At 41.5% G+C, this 21,367-nt stretch overlaps 1 protein-coding gene across 1 annotated transcript in view; it reads right to left on the reverse strand.

Annotated features, from left to right (window-relative positions):
- Window positions 1-1,371: 1,371 nt before the first annotated feature.
- CHAF1B (chromatin assembly factor 1 subunit B) overlaps window positions 1,372-21,367 on the reverse strand; it is a 128,200-nt gene continuing 108,204 nt past the window's right edge. Inside the window, exons 13-14 of the mRNA XM_053705943.1 lie at window positions 4,144-4,241; window positions 1,372-2,719 (exon numbers count right to left, since the gene is read on the reverse strand). Of these exons, the coding sequence (XP_053561918.1) occupies window positions 2,586-2,719; window positions 4,144-4,241 (232 nt within the window). The 3' untranslated portion in view covers window positions 1,372-2,585. The remainder of the gene's footprint in view (window positions 2,720-4,143; window positions 4,242-21,367) is intronic.

Genomic DNA, 21,367 nt, shown 5'->3' on the forward strand with positions numbered 1-21,367 from the left:
CAAGCACCCTCAGGAGATATTAACCCTTGATTCCATAAAGATAAAGGAGTCCCACTGTGACCCTGTCTTCTAGCGTTAACATTTATGTGAAAAAAAAAATATGAAACAATCTAACCGGAATCTATGCCGTGTAACAGAAACACGGTCCTTCAAGTTTGACAGACTGTAGCCATGCTTCTGACATGGACTTGAGCAAAGAAAAGCAGGCAGCGAAACTCGTCAACGCTAATTGCTTAAAAGCTGTTAATCTGAGTCTGGATGGTTTCGCAGAAAGACTAACTTTCATCAATGCTCTCACTGAGAGGCTGACAAGAATACATAAAACTCCAGTCCCATAGCAAAGGGCAGATACCCTTCCTAAGGAACTACTCAGAAATCTTCTGACACTTCTCTGCCAACCTCCTGTGACGAAAGTCAAAGAATGACTGGGGGATGAGGGAAGTATTTAAGCCTTTGGCTGGGGTGTCTTTGCCTTTCCCACAAGTAAGGAATCCAGTTGTGGACTCTCCCTGTATTAAGAAGGAAAATATACATATATATATATATATATATATATATATATATATATATATATATATATATATATATAAAAAATCTGCAGGGTAGTATCCTCCCTTACCTCCTCCCCCCTCTACCTATTAGCCACCATGTTAGATACTGGCAGCTGTCTGCAGTACCCAGTTTCCTATTTTATCTATAAACAAACCATTTTTTCTGTAATGTAGCTGCCCCCACTCATTCCCTTACCCCCTCCTAGATAATGTTACTATTATCCCCTTCTCCCTCCTTTCCACTTTTTCCAAAGTGTAAGGAGTCCCACCCGCTCCTCTCACACACCCCTCCTGCCCCCTACAGCAATGGGCCGCCAACCCGCCTCCCTTATATCCCTCCCACGCTACCAACGATCAGCACCATCGCTGGCTAATGCAGTGAGAGCCACAGAGTGGCGGTGACAGTGGCCTTTTATTTTTACAAAACATTCAAATTATGATACGTGATGAGGTCCAAGAGTGGCAGCCATTAATTCAAGGGAGGGAAATAATGGCTGAGAAACTTAATGTTTTTTTGTCATTGTGTGGTTCACTTATGCATCCTAATTTAATTCTCAGACTATGTAAAATGAGGATCATTATATGTAAAGTGTAGACACATACCAACTTACTACACAATATGCTCGATACCTTTGTATTTACTCAGCATATAAATCAGATATGTATATGTGTTGTGCCATGTGTATAGATGGATATTTTTACTGTTTTTCCTCAATTTAAAAAATAAAAAAATACACCAATAATTAATGGAGTCTTTCAATCCTGAATGTAAAACCAGAATACATTCTCATATCGAGTAAATACAAAAATACAACACAGATATATTAAACACGTAACAAAATGTATTGACAACAATAAAGAAACAGACAACATATTTCCTTCCAAGTGAGCAACAGTAACATTTAAAGTGAACATACCAATTAGTTAAGGCTTCCGCAAAAAAAAAAAATTCTACTAGACATGTACATTCGGTTATTTATTTTAGAAAAATGCTGAATATGGCCCCGGGTAGCAGCATTTGGGTCGTTTTCGGGACATTTGTGTGAAAGTGCAACACACAAAGTTCTGGACTTGTACAGATCTTTGCGTGTTGCTCCTTCACACAAATAAATCTGGTGCCGAAAATACAGTAATGCCACTACCTGTGGCTATATTGTATATTTATATTCTCTATAATAGAAGTCAGAGAAGAGAAAACCAGATATTTAATGGCTAATACAACCTCCCATAAACAGTTACATATAATAAATTAAAAGTACACTAAATGGGCTATAAAGAATGGAAAATATATTCTAGGTGACATTACAGTTTGAAATAAAGCTTTATATATTTAAATAACCCAATTAAAAAAAACAGTCCACATGGTACTCGTTAGACCGATGTTGCAAAGAGCCATTAGAATATGCTAAACATATTGTAATCTCAATACAAATCTCATTCATTTGTTCTTATTTGAAGGCTATTTTTAAAATTCCCATCACACAGGAAATGAAAATGACCCAAAAGCTGATATTAATTTATATTTGTGAGCAAGATTTAGAATTTTGCTTTAATATATTAACTGGATAAAGAACACAACCTTCCTGGATAGTTTCATCTCAACCCTCTGTCAGATACACAAGCTGCAGATATTGAATAAAATCAAGATGGCTATAGCTTGAATATCTTATGGTGGTACAGCATCTGGAATTATCTTATATGTGCAGCCTCAGTATATAGACTAGACTGAAGGACACAGTTTTAATCAGAAAAATATATATCAACTCTTCTTAGAAATGCAGCTAAGTACCCTTTGGAGAAATTCATTAGTATAGAGGGACAAAGTCACTGAAAAGCAAAGACCCAAATATCTGCATCATCTGATTTTAGGAATCTGGCATGGCAGACAAACACCAATATCAAATACCCAAAGCAATTTCTTTTTTTCAGATGAGCAGAACATATTGGGCATGCAAAGGGTCATAACCTGGGTGACACCTGTTTGAGGTACATTTGTAGCTAACTTGACCGCACTACAAAGATAAACAAAACATCCTAAATCTTTTTTTGCTCTTCGTTAGAAGCGTCTTTGCTCAGGTTTTCATCAGACTTGTCAGACAGGGGATCAGTTCTTTTACGTTTGGATTCTGGAGGTTTGCAAGAGGTGTCTTCAACTGGAGAATTATTTTCTGAAACAAACATTATCAATTAAAGACAGAGGTACAAATACAACACATCACTGGCTAAGAGCAGTTACAATGAGTAAGACTACATTTGTGTGATCCATCATTGACCAACTTGTAAAATGAAGACCGTTCTTTAAAGGGGGACAGTAAAGTCATACCTCAACTTTCATGATTCAAACAAAGCATGCAATAAAAAAACAAAAAGCAAAGCTTTTCATTTCACCTCTATTACTAAATTTGCTTAATTCTCTTGGTATTTTGTTGTAAAGTATACCTAGGTAGGAACAGGAGCAGCAATGCACTACACTGGGAGCTAGCTGCTGATTGGTGGGGGCTGAGAACTGCTCAGCTATCTCCTATATTGCAATACTGCTCCAACAAAGGATACCAAGATAATACTGGGCTTTGTAACCCTTTAAAGCAGTGCAAAGTGATGTTATCAATTGGTATATTTCTATTTGCCTGTGAAATCTAGAAGCAATAGGAAAAGTCTAAACTGAACCAAATCATTTCTAAAAGCTGTCGGAACTGAATAATTTTATTTTACAAAGTCTGATTCTTTTAGTTGAACAAATCTAATTTCTTCAAATTACAATTCAAGTATGCAGATCTAAATCTAGGATGTAGGACATCTGCTAGTATCTCAACCTGCATTGTCAAATCTGTACATTTTTACTTCACCTGCATTGTCACTATGTATCCCGTGTACCTTTGTTTATGTACTCAGCCATACAGAATAAAGTGCCACTGAATACTCAAATACACAAATATTTTTGGCTATAACATATGTATATACAATCAAATTTGCTAGAGCACATACTTTTTGCATTATAGACCCAAGAAAATTGTGTTTGACTGACACAAATGGGTCAACTACCTAGGTAAATGTCTCACATAGGAGCTGTAAGCACTGGAGATCCTGAAAAGAATGCAGCCTGTGACTGGTGAATAGTAAAATTATTGTGCTCCTGATTGACTCACCAGTCCTGTTATGCTCAGGAGCTGCAAGGCTTGCACCTTCAAAGCGGGACTATACCTGAGTGTTTAACATGAGCAATGCTTGCACATCTGGAGCAGTTCTTTACAAGAGTGTTTAACCCCACTGGTCAATTAAACACAGAGGGTACAGAATGCAATAATTACATGCTCTAAACCATTGGTTTTCAAACCTGTCCTCAGGCCTCCCTAACAGGCCACATTTTGAGGAGAGATAAGCTGGAGCACCGGTGAAATAAGAAGCTGATTAGTAAACATGGTTCTTTTACCTGCTCTCATCCAAGGTAATCCTAAAATCCTGGCCTGTTGGGGAGGACTGAAGACAGTTTTGAAAACCAGTGCACTAAACAAATTAGAGCATACCATTTTTGTATAAGAATGTTCCTTTACACAATGAAAATATGTCATCACATTGTACACAAGTATATTACCACTGGAGAGAGCATCAGACAGCGGAGTAGAAGAGGACGCCTGAGTGGGCTGTGAAGAACTTGGAGAATTGGTCTTCACAGGAATAAGAGTGATTCTCCTAAAAAGACAGAAATGGAGAGTTTTCAGTATACAGTACATAGCAACATTTTCAATGGAAACAATTCATACGGGCTATGCTGGCCCTAAAGATATCAACATGGACATTTCTATTATTTATAAGGAATGTCAGTTCTGGAGTATGCATACAGTTCAGCTGAAGAACCTATGTAAGGTGGGCCAGTGCAAACAATTTTATAAAAAAAAAAATATTACAAGCACAAAAAATAAAATTGTAATACCCACATTAAAACTTTACAGTTTCTAATGAATACATTTTATGAATGGAGTATTTGAGCAGTAAACTTGTGTTGCACAACAGTTTAAAAATTACTGGCAAGTATTTAAAAAAACAAACAAAAAAAAAAACATAATTTATGTAAGAACTTACCTGATAAATTCATTTCTTTCATATTAGCAAGAGTCCATGAGCTAGTGACGTATGGGATATACATTCCTACCAGGAGGGGCAAAGTTTCCCAAACCTCAAAATGCCTATAAATACACCCCTCACCACACCCACAATTCAGTTTAACGAATAGCCAAGAAGTGGGGTGATAAAAAAGTGCGAAAGCATATAAAATAAGGAATTGGAATAATTGTGCTTTATACAAAATCATAACCACCACAAAAAAAGGGCGGGCCTCATGGACTCTTGCTAATATGAAAGAAATGAATTTATCAGGTAAGTTCTTACATAAATTATGTTTTCTTTCATGTAATTAGCAAGAGTCCATGAGCTAGTGACGTATGGGATAATGACTACCCAAGATGTGGATCTTTCCACACAAGAGTCACTAGAGAGGGAGGGACAAAATAAAGACAGCCAATTCCTGCTGAAAATAATCCACACCCAAAATAAAGTTTAATGAAAAACATAAGCAGAAGATTCAAACTGAAACCGCTGCCTGAAGTACTTTTCTACCAAAAACATAATTTATGCTTACCTGATAAATTCCTTTCTTCTGTAGTGTGATCAGTCCACGGGTCATCATTACTTCTGGGATATTACTCCTCCCCAACAGGAAGTGCAAGAGGATTCACCCAGCAGAGCTGCATATAGCTCCTCCCCTCTACGTCACTCCCAGTCATTCGACCAAGGACCAACGAGAAAGGAGAAGCCAAGGGTGTAGTGGTGACTGGAGTATAATTTAAAAAATATTTACCTGCCTTAAAAAACAGGGCGGGCCGTGGACTGATCACACTACAGAAGAAAGGAATTTATCAGGTAAGCATAAATTATGTTTTCTTCTGTTAAGTGTGATCAGTCCACGGGTCATCATTACTTCTGGGATACCAATACCAAAGCAAAAGTACACGGATGACGGGAGGGATAGGCAGGCTCTTTATACAGAAGGAACCACTGCCTGAAGAACCTTTCTCCCAAAAATAGCCTCCGAGGAAGCAAAAGTGTCAAATTTGTAAAATTTGGAAAAAGTATGAAGCGAAGACCAAGTTGCAGCCTTGCAAATCTGTTCAACAGAGGCCTCATTCTTAAAGGCCCAAGTGGAAGCCACAGCTCTAGTAGAATGAGCTGTAATTCTTTCAGGAGGCTGCTGTCCAGCAGTCTCATAAGCTAAACGAATTATGCTACGAAGCCAAAAAGAAAGAGAGGTAGCAGAAGCCTTTTGACCTCTCCTCTGACCAGAGTAAACGACAAACAGGGAAGACGTTTGTCGAAATTCCTTAGTTGCCTGTAAGTAAAATTTTAGGGCACGAACTACATCCAGATTGTGCAGAAGACGTTCCTTCTTCGAAGAAGGATTTGGACACAAAGAAGGAACAACAATCTCTTGATTGATATTCCTGTTAGTGACTACCTTAGGTAAGAACCCAGGTTTAGTACGCAGAACTACCTTATCCGAATGAAAAATCAAATAAGGAGAATCACAATGTAAGGCTGATAACTCAGAGACTCTTCGAGCCGAGGAAATAGCCATTAAAAATAGAACTTTCCAAGATAACAACTTTATATCAATGGAATGAAGGGGTTCAAACGGAACGCCCTGTAAAACGTTAAGAACAAGGTTTAAACTCCATGGCGGAGCAACAGTTTTAAACACAGGCTTAATCCTGGCCAAAGCCTGACAAAAAGCCTGAACGTCTGGAACTTCTGACAGACGTTTGTGAAACAGAATGGACAGAGCTGAGATCTGTCCCTTTAATGAACTAGCAGATAAACCCTTTTCTAAACCTTCTTGTAGAAAAGACAATATCCTAGGAATCCTAACCTTACTCCAAGAGTAACCTTTGGATTCGCACCAATATAGGTATTGACGCCATATCTTATGGTAAATCCTTCTGGTAACAGGCTTCCTAGCCTGTATTAAGGTATCAATAACTGACTCAGAAAACCCACGTTTTGATAAAATCAAGCGTTCAATTTCCAAGCAGTCAGCTTCAGAGAAGTTAGATTTTGATGTTTGAAAGGACCCTGTATCAGAAGGTCCTGTTTCAGAGGTAGAGACCAAGGTGGACAGGATGACATGTCCACCAGGTCTGCATACCAAGTCCTGCGTGGCCATGCAGGTGCTATTAGAATAACTGATGCTCTCTCCTGTTTGATTCTGGCAATCAATCGAGGAAGCATCGGGAAGGGTGGAAACACGTAAGCCATCCTGAAGTCCCAAGGTGCTGTCAGGGCATCTATCAGGACTGCTCCTGGATCTGGACCCGTAACGAGGAAGCTTGGCTTTCTGTCGAGACGCCATGAGATCTATCTCTGGTTTGCCCCAATGACGAAGTATTTGAGCAAAGACCTCCGGATGAAGTTCCCACTCCCCCGGATGAAAAGTCTGACGACTTAAGAAATCCGCCTCCCAGTTCTCCACTCCCGGGATGTGGATTGCTGACAGGTGGCAAGAGTGAGACTCTGCCCAGCGAATTATCTTTGATACTTCCATCATTGCTAGGGAGCTTCTTGTCCCTCCCTGATGGTTGATGTAAGCTACAGTCGTGATGTTGTCCGACTGAAACCTGATGAACCCCCGAGTTGTCAACTGGGGCCAAGCCAGGAGGGCATTGAGAACTGCTCTCAATTCCAGAATGTTTATTGGTAGGAGACTCTCCTCCTGACTCCATTGTCCCTGAGCCTTCAGAGAATTCCAGACGGCACCCCAACCTAGAAGGCTGGCGTCTGTTGTTACAATTGTCCAGTCTGGCCTGCTGAATGGCATCCCCCTGGACAGATGTGGCCGAGAAAGCCACCATAGAAGAGAATTTCTGGTCTCTTGATCCAGATTCAGAGAAGGGGACAAGTCTGAGTAATCCCCATTCCACTGACTTAGCATGCACAGTTGCAGTGGTCTGAGGTGTAAGCGTGCAAAGGGTACTATGTCCATTGCCGCTACCATTAAGCCGATTACCTCCATGCATTGAGCCACTGACGGGTGTTGAATGGAATGAAGGGTGTGGCAAGCACTTTGAAGTCTTGTTAACCTGTCTTCTGTCAGGTAAATCTTCATTTCTACAGAATCTATAAGAGTCCCCAGGAAGGGAACTCTTGTGAGTGGAACGAGTGAACTTTTCTTTTCGTTCACCTTCCATCCATGTGACCTTAGAAATGCCAGTACTAACTCTGTATGAGACTTGGCAGTTTGAAAGCTTGAAGCTTGTATCAGAATGTCGTCTAGGTACGGAGCTACCGAGATTCCCCGCGGTCTTAGTACCGCCAGAAGAGCACCCAGAACCTTTGTGAAGATTCTTGGAGCTGTAGCCAATCCGAATGGAAGAGCTACAAACTGGTAATGCCTGTCTAGAAAGGCAAACCTTAGGTACCGGTAATGATCTTTGTGAATCGGTATGTGAAGGTAAGCATCCTTTAAATCCACTGTGGTCATGTACTGACCCTTTTGGATCATGGGTAAAATTGTCCGAATAGTCTCCATCTTGAACGATGGAACTCTTAGGAATTTGTTTAGGATTTTTAAGTCCAGGATTGGTCTGAAAGTTCCCTCTTTTTTGGGAACCACAAACAGATTTGAGTAAAACCCTTGTCCCTGTTCCGACCGTGGAACTGGATGGATTACTCCCATTAACAAAAGCTCTTGTACGCAGAGTAGAAACGCCTCTTTCTTTGTTTGGTTTGTTGACAACCTTGACAGATGAAATCTCTCTCTTGGAGGAGAGTATTTGAAGTCCAGAAGGTATCCCTGAGATATTATCTCTAGCGCCCAGGGATCCTGGACATCTCTTGCCCAAGCCTGGGCGAAGAGAGAAAGTCTGCCCCCCACTAGATCCGATCCCGGATCGGGGGCCCTCAATTCATGCTGTTTTAGGGGCAGCAGCAGGTTTCCTGGCCTGCTTGCCCTTGTTCCAAGACTGGTTAGGTCTCCAGCCTTGTCTGTAGCGAGCAACAGATCCTTCTTGTTTTGGAGCAGAGGAAGTTGATGCTGTTCCTGCTTTGAAATTCCGAAAGGAACGAAAATTAGACTGTCTGGCCTTAGGTTTGGCCCTGTCTTGAGGCAGGGCGTGGCCTTTACCTCCTGTAATGTCAGCGATAATTTCTTTCAAACCAGGCCCAAATAAGGTCTGCCCTTTGAAAGGTATATTAAGTAATTTAGACTTAGAAGTAACATCAGCTGACCAGGATTTTAGCCACAGTGCTCTGCGTGCCTGAATGGCGAATCCTGAATTCTTAGCCGTAAGTTTAGTTAAATGTACTACGGCCTCCGAAATGAATGAATTAGCTAGCTTAAGGATTCTAAGCTTGTCCGTAATGTCATCCAGAGTAGCTGAACTAATGGTCTCTTCCAGCGACTCAAACCAGAATGCCGCCGCAGCCGTGACCGGCGCAATGCATGCAAGGGGTTGCAATATAAAACCTTGTTGAACAAACATTTTCTTAAGGTAACCCTCTAACTTTTTATCCATTGGATCTGAAAAGGCACAGCTATCCTCCACCGGGATAGTGGTACGCTTAGCTAAAGTAGAAACTGCTCCCTCCACCTTAGGGACTGTTTGCCATAAGTCCAGTGTGGTGGTGTCTATTGGAAACATCTTTCTAAATATCGGAGGGGAGATAGACCCGGTGAGAACGGCACACCGGGTCTATCCCACTCCTTAGTAATAATTTCAGTAAGTCTCTTAGGTATAGGAAAAACGTCGGTACTCGTTGGTACCGCAAAATATTTATCCAACCTACACATCTTCTCTGGTATTGCAACTGTGTTACAATCATTCAGAGCCGCTAACACCTCCCCTAGTAATACACGGAGGTTCTCCAGCTTAAATTTAAAATTTGAAATATCTGAATCCAATCTGTTTGGATCAGAACCGTCAGCCGCAGACAGAAGCTCTCCGTCCTCATGTTCTACAAGCTGTGACGCAGTATCTGACATGGCCCTAGTATTATCAGCGCACTCTGTTCTCACCCCAGAGTGATCACGCTTGCCTCTTAATTCTGGTAATTTAGCCAAAACTTCAGTCATAACAGTAGCCATATCTTGTAATGTTATTTGTAATGGCCGCCCAGATGTACTGGGCGCCACAATATCGCGCACCTCCCGAGTGGGAGATGCAGGTACTGACACGTGAGGCGAGTTAGTCGGCATAACTCTCCCCTCGCTGTTTGGTGAAATTTGTTCAATTTGTACAGATTGACTTTTATTTAAAGTAGCATCAATACAGTTAGTACATAAATTTCTATTGGGCTCCACTTTGGCATTAGCACAAATAGCACAGGTATCTTCCTCTGAATCAGACATGTTTAACACACTAGCAAATAAACTTGCAACTTGGAATACTATTCAAGTAAAATACTATGAAAACGTACTGTGCCTATAAGAAGCACAGAAGATTTATGACAGTTGAAAATTAATAAACTGAAAAAGTTATAGCATCAATCTTTGTAAACAACACAACTTTAGCAAAGGTTTGTTCCCATTAGCAAAAGACAACTAACCCTGATAGCAGAAAAAAAATTACAGAATAAACGTTTTTTATCACAGTCAACTACAATCTCACAGCTCTGCTGTGAATGATTACCTCCCTCAAAACAAGTTTTGAAGACCCCTGAGTTATGTAGAGATGAACCGGATCATGCAGGAAATACAATGAGCTGCTGACTGAATTTTTTGATGCGTAGCAAAAGCGCCAAAAAATGGCCCCTCCCCCTCACACACAACAGTGAGAGAGATCAGAAACTGTCAGAAACTAGAACAAGCAACTGCCAAGTGGAAAAATAGTGCCCAAACATTTTATTCACCCAGTACCTCAGAAAATGAAAACGATTTTACATTCCAGCAAAAACGTTTAACATAAATTAAGAGTTATTAAAAGCCTGTTGCTAGTCCCTGCAAAATAGGCTAAAGTCTTATGTACACAGTGTAATTCCAGTGAAGTACCATTCCCCAGAATACTGAAGTGTAAAATATACATACATGACATTATATCGGTATGGCAGGATTTTCTCATCAATTCCATTGTCAGAAAATAAAAGCTGCTACATACCTCTTTGCAGATTAATCTGCCCGCTGTCCCCTGATCTGAAGTTTACCTCTCCTCAGATGGCCGAAAAACAGCAATATGATCTTAACTACTCCGGCTAAAATCATAGTAAAAACTCTGGTAGATTCTTCTTCAAACTCTACCAGAGAAGGAATAACACACTCCGGTGCTATTATAAAATAACAAACTTTTGATTGAAGGTATAAAACTAAGTATAATCACCATAGTCCTCTCACACATCCTATCTAGTCGTTGGGTGCAAGAGAATGACTGGGAGTGACGTAGAGGGGAGGAGCTATATGCAGCTCTGCTGGGTGAATCCTCTTGCACTTCCTGTTGGGGAGGAGTAATATCCCAGAAGTAATGATGACCCGTGGACTGATCACACTTAACAGAAGAAAACTGCTTCAGAAGAAGAAAATACATCAAAATGGTAGAATTTAGTAAAAGTATGCAAAGAGGACCAAGTTGCTGCTTTGCAAATCTGGTCAACCGAAGCTTCATTCCTAAACGCTCAGGAAGTAGAAACTGACCTAGTAGAATGAGCTGTAATTCTCTGAGGCGGAGTTTTACCCGACTCAACATAGGCAAGATGAATTAAAGATTTCAACCAAGATGCCAAAGAAATAGCAGAAGCTTTCTGGCCTTTTCTAGAACCGGAAAAGATAACAAATAGACTAGAAGTCTTACGGAAAGATTTCGTAGCTTCAACATAATATTTCAAAGCTCTAACAACATCCAAAGAATGCAACGATTTCTCCTTAGAATTCTTAGGATTAGGACATAATGAAGGAACCACAATTTCTCTACTAATGTTGTTGGAATTCACAACTTTAGGTAAAAATTCAAAAGAAGTTCGCAACACCGCCTTATCCTGATGAAAAATCAATAAAGGAGACTCACAAGAAAGAGCAGATAATTCAGAAACTCTTCTGGCAGAAGAGATGGCCAAAAGGAACAAAACTTTCCAAGAAAGTAATTTAATGTCCAATGAATGCATAGGTTCAAACGGAGGAGCTTGAAGAGCTCCCAGAACCAAATTCAAACTCCAAGGAGGAGAAATTGACTTAATGACAGGTTTTATACGAACCAAAGCTTGTACAAAACAATGAATATCAGGAAGAATAGCAATCTTTCTGTGAAAAAGAACAGAAAGAGCAGAGATTTGTCCTTTCAAAGAACTTGCGGACAAACCCTTATCTAAACCATCCTGAAGAAACTGTAAAATTCTCGGTATGCTAAAAGAATGCCAAGAAAAATGATGAGAAAGACACCAAGAAATATAAGTCTTCCAGACTCTATAATATATCTCTCTAGATACAGATTTACGAGCCTGTAACATAGTATTAATCACAGAGTCAGAGAAACCTCTTTGACCAAGAATCAAGCGTTCAATCTCCATACCTTTAAATTTAAGGATTTCAGATCCTGATGGAAAAAAGGACCTTGTGACAGAAGGTCTTGTCTTAACGGAAGAGTCCACGGTTGGCAAGAGGCCATCCGGACAAGATCCGCATACCAAAACCTGTGAGGCCATGCTGGAGCTACCAGCAGAACAAACGAGCATTCCTTCAGAATCTTGGAGATTACTCTTGGAAGAAGAACTAGAGGCGGAAAGATATAGGCAGGATGATACTTCCAAGGAAGTGATAATGCATCTACTGCCTCCGCCTGAGGATCCCGGGATCTGGACAGATACCTGGGAAGTTTCTTGTTTAGATGGGACGCCATCAGATCTATTTCTGGAAGTTCCCACATTTGAACAATCTGATGAAATACCTCTGGGTGAAGAGACCATTCGCCCGGATGCAACGTTTGGCGACTGAGATAATCCGCTTCCCAATTGTCTATACCTGGGATATGAACCGCAGAGATTAGACAGGAGCTGGATTCCGCCCAAACCAAAATTCGAGATACTTCTTTCATAGCCAGAGGACTGTGAGTCCCTCCTTGATGATTGATGTATGCCACAGTTGTGACATTGTCTGTCTGAAAACAAATGAACGATTCTCTCTTCAGAAGAGGCCAAAACTGAAGAGCTCTGAAAATTGCACGGAGTTCCAAAATATTGATCGGTAATCTCACCTCCTGAGATTCCCAAACTCCTTGTGCCGTCAGAGATCCCCACACAGCTCCCCAACCTGTGAGACTTGCATCTGTTGAAATTACAGTCCAGGTCGGAAGCACAAAAGAAGCCCCCTGAATTAAACGATGGTGATCTGTCCACCATGTTAGAGAGTGTCGAACAATCGGTTTTAAAGATATTAATTGAGATATCTTCGTGTAATCCTTGCACCATTGATTCAGCATACAGAGCTGAAGAGGTCGCATGTGAAAACGAGCAAAGGGGATCGCGTCCGATGCAGCAGTCATAAGACCTAGAATTTCCATGCATAAGGCTACCGAAGGGAATGATTGTGACTGAAGGTTTCGACAAGCTGCAATCAATTTTAGACGTCTCTTGTCTGTTAAAGACAGAGTCATGGACACTGAATCCATCTGGAAACCCAGAAAGGTTACCCTTGTCTGAGGAATCAATGAACTTTTTGGTAAATTGATCCTCCAACCATGATCTTGAAGAAACAACACAAGTCGATTCGTATGAGATTCTGCTAAATGTAAAGACTGAGCAAGTACCAAGATATCGTCCAAATAAGGAAATACCACAATACCCTGTTCTCTGATTACAGACAGAAGGGCACAGAGAACCTTTGTAAAAATTCTTGGAGCTGTAGCTAGGCCAAACGGCAGAGCCACAAACTGGTAATGCTTGTCCAGAAAAGAGAATCTCAGGAACTGATAATGATCTGGATGAATCGGAATATGCAGATATGCATCCTGTAAATCTATTGTGGACATATAATTCCCTTGCTGAACAAAAGGCAAGATAGTCCTTACAGTTACCATCTTGAACGTTGGTATCCTTACATAACGATTCAATATTTTTAGATCCAGAACTGGTCTGAAGGAATTCTCCTTCTTTGGTACAATGAAGAGATTTGAATAAAACCCCATCCCCTGTTCCGGAACTGGAACTGGCATAATTACTCCAGTCAACTCTAGATCTGAAACACATTTCAGAAATGCTTGAGCTTTTACTGGATTTACTGGGACACGGGAAAGAAAAAATCTCTTTGCAGGAGGTCTCATCTTGAAACCAATTCTGTACCCTTCTGAAACAATGTTCTGAATCCAAAGATTGTAAACAGAATTGATCCAAATTTCCTTGAAAAAACGTAACCTGCCCCCTACCAGCTGAGCTGGAATGAGGGCCGCACCTTCATGTGGACTTAGAAGCAGGCTTTGCCTTTCTAGCTGGCTTGGATTTATTCCAGACTGGAGATGGTTTCCAAACTGAAACTGCTCCTGAGGATGAAGGATCAGGCTTTTGTTCTTTGTTGAAACGAAAGGAACGAAAACGATTAGCCGCCCTGTTTTTACCTTTAGATTTTTTATCCTGTGGTAAAAAAGTTCCTTTCCCACCAGTAACAGTTGAAATAATGGAATCCAACTGAGAACCAAATAATTTGTTACCCTGGAAAGAAATAGAAAGTAAAGTTGATTTAGAAGCCATATCAGCATTCCAAGTTTTAAGCCATAAAGCTCTTCTAGCTAAAATAGCTAGAGACATAAACTTGACATCAACTCTGATAATATAAAAAAATGGCATCACAGATAAAATTATTAGCATGCTGTAGAAGAATAATAATATCATGAGAATCATGATGTGTTACTTGTTGCGCTAAAGTTTCCAACCAAAAAGTTGAAGCTGCAGCAACATCAGCCAAAGATATAGCAGGTCTAAGAAGATTACCTGAACACAGATAAGCTTTTCTTAGAAAGGATTCAATTTTCCTATCTAAAGGATCCTTAAACGAAGTACCATCTGACGTAGGAATGGTAGTACGTTTAGCAAGGGTAGAAATAGCCCCATCAACTTTAGGGATTTTGTCCCAAAATTCTAATCTGTCAGACGGCACAGGATATAATTGCTTAAAACGTTTAGAAGGAGTAAATGAATTACCCAATTTATCCCATTCTTTGGAAATTACTGCAGAAATAGCATTAGGAACAGGAAAAACTTCTGGAATAACCTCAGGAGCTTTAAATACCTTATCCAAACGTTTAGAATTAGTATCAAGAGGACCAGAATCCTCTATTTCTAAAGCAATTAGTACTTCTTTAAGTAAAGAACGAATAAATTCCATTTAAATAAATATGAAGATTTATCAGCATCAACCTCTGAGACAGAATCCTCTGAACCAGAAGAGTCATCAGAATCAGAATGATGATGTTCATTTAAAAATTCATCTGTAGGGAGAGAAGTTTTAAAAGATTTTTTACGTTTACTAGAAGGAGAAATAACAGACATAGCCTTCTTTATGGATTCAGAAACAAAATCTCTTATGTTATCAGGAACATTCTGCACCTTAGATGTTGAAGGAACTGCAACAGGCAATGGTACTTTACTAAAGGAAATATTATCTGCTTTAACAAGTTTGTCATGACAATCAATACAAACAACAGCTGGAGGAATAGCTACCAAAAGTTTACAGCAGATACACTTAGCTTTGTTAGATACAGCACTAGACAGCGATTTTCCTGTAGTATCTTCTGACTGAGATGCAACGTGAGACATCTTGCAATATGTAAGAGAAAAAACAACATATATATAAAGCAAAATTGATCAAATTCCTTAAATGACAGTTTCAGGAATGGGAAAAAATGCCAAAGAACAAGCTTCTAGCAACCAGAAGCAATGAAAAATGAGACTTAAATAATGTGGCAAAAAGCGACGCCCATATTTTTTCGCGCCAAATAAGACGCCCACATTATTTGGCGCCAAAAATGACGCCACATCCGGAACGCCGACATTTTTGGCGCAAAATAACGTCAAAAAAATGACGCAACTTCCGGCGACACGTATGACGCCGGAAACGGAAAAATAATTTTTGCGCCAAAAAAGTCCGCGCCAAGAATGACGCAATAAAATGAAGCATTTTCAGCCCCCGCGAGCCTAACAGCCCACAGGGAAGAGTCAAATTTTTGAAGGTAAGAAAAAATGATTAAATCAAATGCATTATCCCAAATATGAAACTGACTGTCTGAAAATAAGGAAAGTTGAACATTCTGAGTCAAGGCAAATAAATGTTTGAATACATATATTTAGAACTTTATAAACAAAGTGCCCAACCATAGCTTAGAGTGTCACAGAAAATAAGATTTACTTACCCCAGGACACTCATCTACATCTTTGTAGAAAGCCAAACCAGTACTGAAACGAGAATCAGCAGAGGTAATGGTATATATAAGAGTATATCGTCGATCTGAAAAGGGAGGTAAGAGATGAATCTCTACGACCGATAACAGAGAACCTATGAAATAGACCCCGTAGAAGGAGATCACTGCATTCAAATAGGCAATACTCTCCTCACATCCCTCTGACATTCACTGCACGCTGAGAGGAAAACCGGGCTCCAACTTGCTGCGGAGCGCATATCAACGTAGAATCTAGCACAAACTTACTTCACCACCTCCATCGGAGGCAAAGTTTGTAAAACTGAATTGTGGGTGTGGTGAGGGGTGTATTTATAGGCATTTTGAGGTTTGGGAAACTTTGCCCCTCCTGGTAGGAATGTATATCCCATACGTCACTAGCTCATGGACTCTTGCTAATTACATGAAAGAAATTATGCTTACCTGATAATTTAATTTCCATTGAGGGGAGGAGAGTCCATGGCTTCATTCATTACTGTTGGTAATTAAAGTGAATGTAAATTTTTATGCTTAAGTGCCCGGTTTTAAAAAAAAATTGATAAAACGGGCACTTTAATTCATCAAAATTTACATTTCACTCCTGTTGTGAAAAAAAAAAAACCTTACCTTTTAAACTTGACAGCAGCTCCAGCTTCCTCCGGTTGTTGCAAGCCATTTCTGATGTCAGAAATGATGGATAGGTCATCCTCCAATCACAGCTTCCCCCCCAGGGGAATCTGTCTGATTCAATGCCGTGATCGGAGGAAGCCGGATTCATCATTTCAGACCCAGGAAGAGGCTTTGTGTCGGGTGGAGGAAGCTGGAGCGGCTGTCAAGATTAAAAGGTAAGTTTTTTTTTTCACAACAGGAGTGAAATGAAAATTTTGATGAATTAAAGTGTCCCTGTTTTTAATCGAATTTTTAAAAATCGGGCACTTTAGCATCAAAATTTACATTCACTTTAAGAACCTGGCCACCAGGAGGAGGCAAAGACACCCCAGCCAAAGGCTTAAATACCTCCCACACTTCCCTCATCCCCCAGTCATTGTGCCAAGGGAACAAGGAACAGTAGGAGAAATATTAGGGTATAAATGGTGCCGGAAGTTGAATTAGATTTTGGTCCGTCCATCGGAGATACGGGCGGGAGCCGTGGACTCTCCTCCCCTTGATGGAAATGAAATTAGCAGGTAAGCATAATTTATTTTTTCCATCTAAAGGGGAGGAGAGTCCACGGCTTCATTCACTACTGTTGGGAATATATACCCAAGATCTAGGAGGACACAATGAAACCGGAAGGGAAAAGGCAGACCCTAATCTGAGGGCACCACAGCCTGAAAAACCTCCCAAAAACAGCTTCCGCAGAAGCAAAAACGTCAAATTTGTAAAACTTTGTAAAAGTGTGTAAGGAGGACCAGGTAGCCGCCTTACAAATTTGCTCCATAGAGGCCTCATTCTTGAAGGCCCAAGACAAAGCCACAGCTCTAGTTGAATGAGCCGTGATCCTCTGAGGAGGCTTATGTCCCGCTGTCTCATAGGCCAAGCAAATCAAGCTCCTCAACCAAAACGACAAAGTAATAGAAGAGGCTTTCTGCCCCTTGCGCTTCCCTGAATACACCACAAAAAGAGATATAGACTGTCTGAAATCCTTTGTAGCCTGGAGATAGAACTTCAGGGCACAAGCCACATCCAGGTTATGAAGTAACCTCTCCTTAGAAGAAGGGTTAGGACACAAAGAAGGAACTACTATTTCCTTATTGATGTTACGGTTAGACACCACCTTGGGAAGAAACCCCAAACCAGTGCGAAGCACAGCCTTATCCGCATGAAAAATCAGATGAGGCTCACATTGCAAGGCAGCCAGTTCAGATACTCTGCGTGCCGATGCAATGCCAACAGGAAAAGAAACATCCAGGACAGAATCTTAATGTCAATGGAATGCATAGGCTCAAACGTAACCTTCTGCAATACATTAAGGACCAAGTTTAAGCTCCATTGGGGAGCAGACTGTCTAAAGACGGGCCTGATTCTAGACAGAGCCTGAACAAAAGATTGGATGAAGGGAGCTCCGCGAGTCTCCTATGCAACAAGACTGAAAATGCCGAAATCTGTCCCTTTAAGGAACTGGTGGCAAGACCCTTCTCCAAACCGTAATGGAGAAAGGACAGAATCCTGGATACCTTCACTTTATGCCAAGGATATCCATGCTTCTCACACCAGGACAAGTAAGTCCTCCACACCTTATGGTAGATGCGATGAGTGACTGGCTTCCTAACCTGAATTAAAAGTATCAATCACACTTTCAGAAAAGCCTCTCTTGGCCAAGACTAGGTGTTCAATCTCCACGCAGTCAGCCTCAGAGAATCGAGATTTTGATGTTGAAAGGGGCCGGTGTTCCAGTGGATCCCTGCGACAGGGTAACCTCCACGGCGGAGAGAAGGACATCCCAATCAAACCCGCAAACCACGTCCTCCGCGGCCACGATGGAGCAATCAGAATGGCTGAAGCTCGCTCCTGTTTGACGTGTGCCACTACACAAGGTAGAAGTTGTAACAGTGTAAAATATAAGCTAGGCTAAACCCCAATGCACAGCTAAGGCATCTATCAGCTCTGCCTGGGGATCCCTGGACCTCGAGGGTAGCTTGCAATTGAGTCTGGACGCCATGAGACCCACCTGAGACAAATCTCTGCAAACACTTCGGGGTGAAGAGACCATTCCCCCGGATGAAATGTTTGCCTGCTGAGAAAGTCTGCTTCCCAGTTGTCCACTCCTGGAATGTGAATCGCTGAGCGCTGTGGGACTCTACCCATTCCAAGATCCGAGACAGCCCCCTCATGGCTAGGGAGCTGCTCGTACCCCCCTGATGGTTGATGTAAGCCACCAAGGTAATGTTGTCGGTCTGGAATCTGATGAAGCTGAACGACCCCAGAGGAGGCCATGCCTTCAGAGCATTGTAGATTGCTCCGAGTTCAAGAATATTTATCAGGAGAGACTCATCCCGGGACCATTTTCCTTGTGCCATCCTGGCACTCCAAACAGCTCCCCATCCTGCCAGACTCGCGTCCATGGTCACAATCTCCCAGGACGGTCTCAAGAAGGAGGTCCCCATGGACAGCTGCTCCGGACGGATCCACCAAGAGAGGGAGATCTGAGTCCGAGCATCCATGGATATCTGCTGTGATAGATCTGAATGATCGCCGTTCCACTGTCAACATGCACAATTGAAGAGGTCTGAGATGGAACCTGGCGAATGGAATGACATCTATGCTGGAAATCTGGATTCTGATCACCTCCATACACTGAGCCACCGAGGGGCTTGAGGAGGACTGAAGGGCAAGACAAGAGGACACAGTCTTCCTGCATCAATGGTCTGTGAGAAATATTTTCATGGACAAAGTCTAATATCGTGCCCAGGAACTCCACCCTGTTGCTTGGAACCAGGGAACTCTTTCCTGAGTTTATCTTCCAACCGTGAGATTGGAGCAAAAGAAGAAGAGCCCTCAAATGATCCTCTGCAAGTCTGAGCGACGGAGCCTGGACTAGGATGTCGTCCAGATACGCAAATCTTAGGAACTTAAAGTGAAGGTAAAGTGAAAGGCTCTATTCTACATAATTACTGTTATCAAGCAAAATAAATATAACTTTCATTCAGCAATTTTTACAAATCTTTATATTACCTGAGATATCGGATATTATTTTCGTGTATTCGGCTTTTCTGAAAATCAACCCGTGCAATTCTTTTTTTTTTTATAAACAACGATCACGTTGTTGAGCCATCCAATTGATTCTTTGGCCGTTAGGCGGCCGTCAATTTACGTCATCATTACATGGCTCTTGATGCGCATGCGTGACATCTTCTACTTCGCATTTGCCAAGCGCGCGTCCACGTTTTGCGCATGCGCAGTAAAAACTTGAGTTTGTGGGCAGATTTTGTACAGCATAGGAACTCAGACGGCAACTAATTTGAAGCATTTGTAGCGCTCCGATTACCGCAAGCATCTCTTTTTTTTATTGTTAAGTCTAAAACAATCAATGATCAATGCAAAGATCAATGTAAAAAAATGATGCGCATGCGCGATTGTTCCATGCTCGATGTGCACAAGCTTAGTAGACACATATAGAGCGGGTGGGACCGCTTTATACGTCACAGAAACCCGGAAATGGAGGATAGGAGGAGAATCAACAGGGAACGGTAATAGAAATATAGTTTGAAAAATACCCAAATAAATAATTTTTTTAAATAAACCTAGCGACTGTTCTTGATTTAGTAAAAGGATCATAAATATGATTGCTGGTTAACAAAACTTTAGCTTCACTTTAAAGTGGTCCTTGAGGATTGGCACACGAAGATAAGCGTCCTTCAAGTCTATAGTTGTCATGAACTGTCCCTCTTGAACTAGGGGCAGAATAGATCTGATCGTTTCAATTTTGAACGATGGAACACTCAGAAACTTGTTTAAAACACTTTAGATCCAGAATCGGGCGAAATGTGCCCTTCTTTGGAACCACAAAAATATTTGAATAGTACCCTAGACCCCTTTCTGCTAGAGGTACTGGTATGATAACGCCGACAGAGGAGAGATCCCTCACATACACTAGAAAGGCCTCTCTCTTTTCTGGTCTTGAAGACAGGTTTGACAGAAGGAATCTGCCCCATGGCGGATGGGATCTGAACCCTATCCTGTGACCCTGGGCGACAACCACCAGAACCCAAGGGTCCTGAACGTCCTGTAACCAGGCTTTTGAGAAGAGAGATAATCTGCTCCCTACTTGGTCCAGAGAACGGTCGGGGGGAACCCCTTCATGCCGATTTTGTTTCGGCGGGCTTCTTGCTCTGCTTAGACTTGTTCCAAGAATGAGCTGGCTTCCAAGTTCCCTTGGACTGGTCTGCTTTTGCGGAGGGCTGCTGGCGCTGGGCCTTGTCCACACGAAAGGGACAAAAAGTAGATCCTTTAGGCTTAGCCTTCTTATCCTGCGGTAGGAAAGCTCCCTTGCCTCCCGAAACCGTGGATATGATCAAATACAATCCAGGACCGAACAGAATCTTTCCTTGAAAAGGCAGGGACAACAACCTCGACTTAGAGGTCATGTCCGCAGACCAAGACTTTAGCCACAGAGCCCTGCAAGCTAAAATGGAAAAATCTGACACCTTAGCTTTCAGGCGAATAATTTGCATATTGGCATCAGATGAATTGGCAACCTTCAGCACCTTAATCTTATCCTGTATCTCGTCAATGGAATTCCCCCCCCCCCCGACTTTCACACAGGGATTCACACCAATATGTCACAGCTCCGGCAACGCCAGCTGAAAAACAAACCCAGTGTGTTGAAACATCTTCCTTAATGTTTTCCAACTTTATATCCATGGGCTCCTTAAACTACAAACTATCCTCGAGGGGAATAGTTGTCCGCTTTGCGAGCGTGGA

Source organism: Bombina bombina, chromosome 3, assembly GCF_027579735.1.
Source record: "Bombina bombina isolate aBomBom1 chromosome 3, aBomBom1.pri, whole genome shotgun sequence".
NCBI classification, from domain to species: Eukaryota; Metazoa; Chordata; class Amphibia; order Anura; family Bombinatoridae; genus Bombina; species Bombina bombina.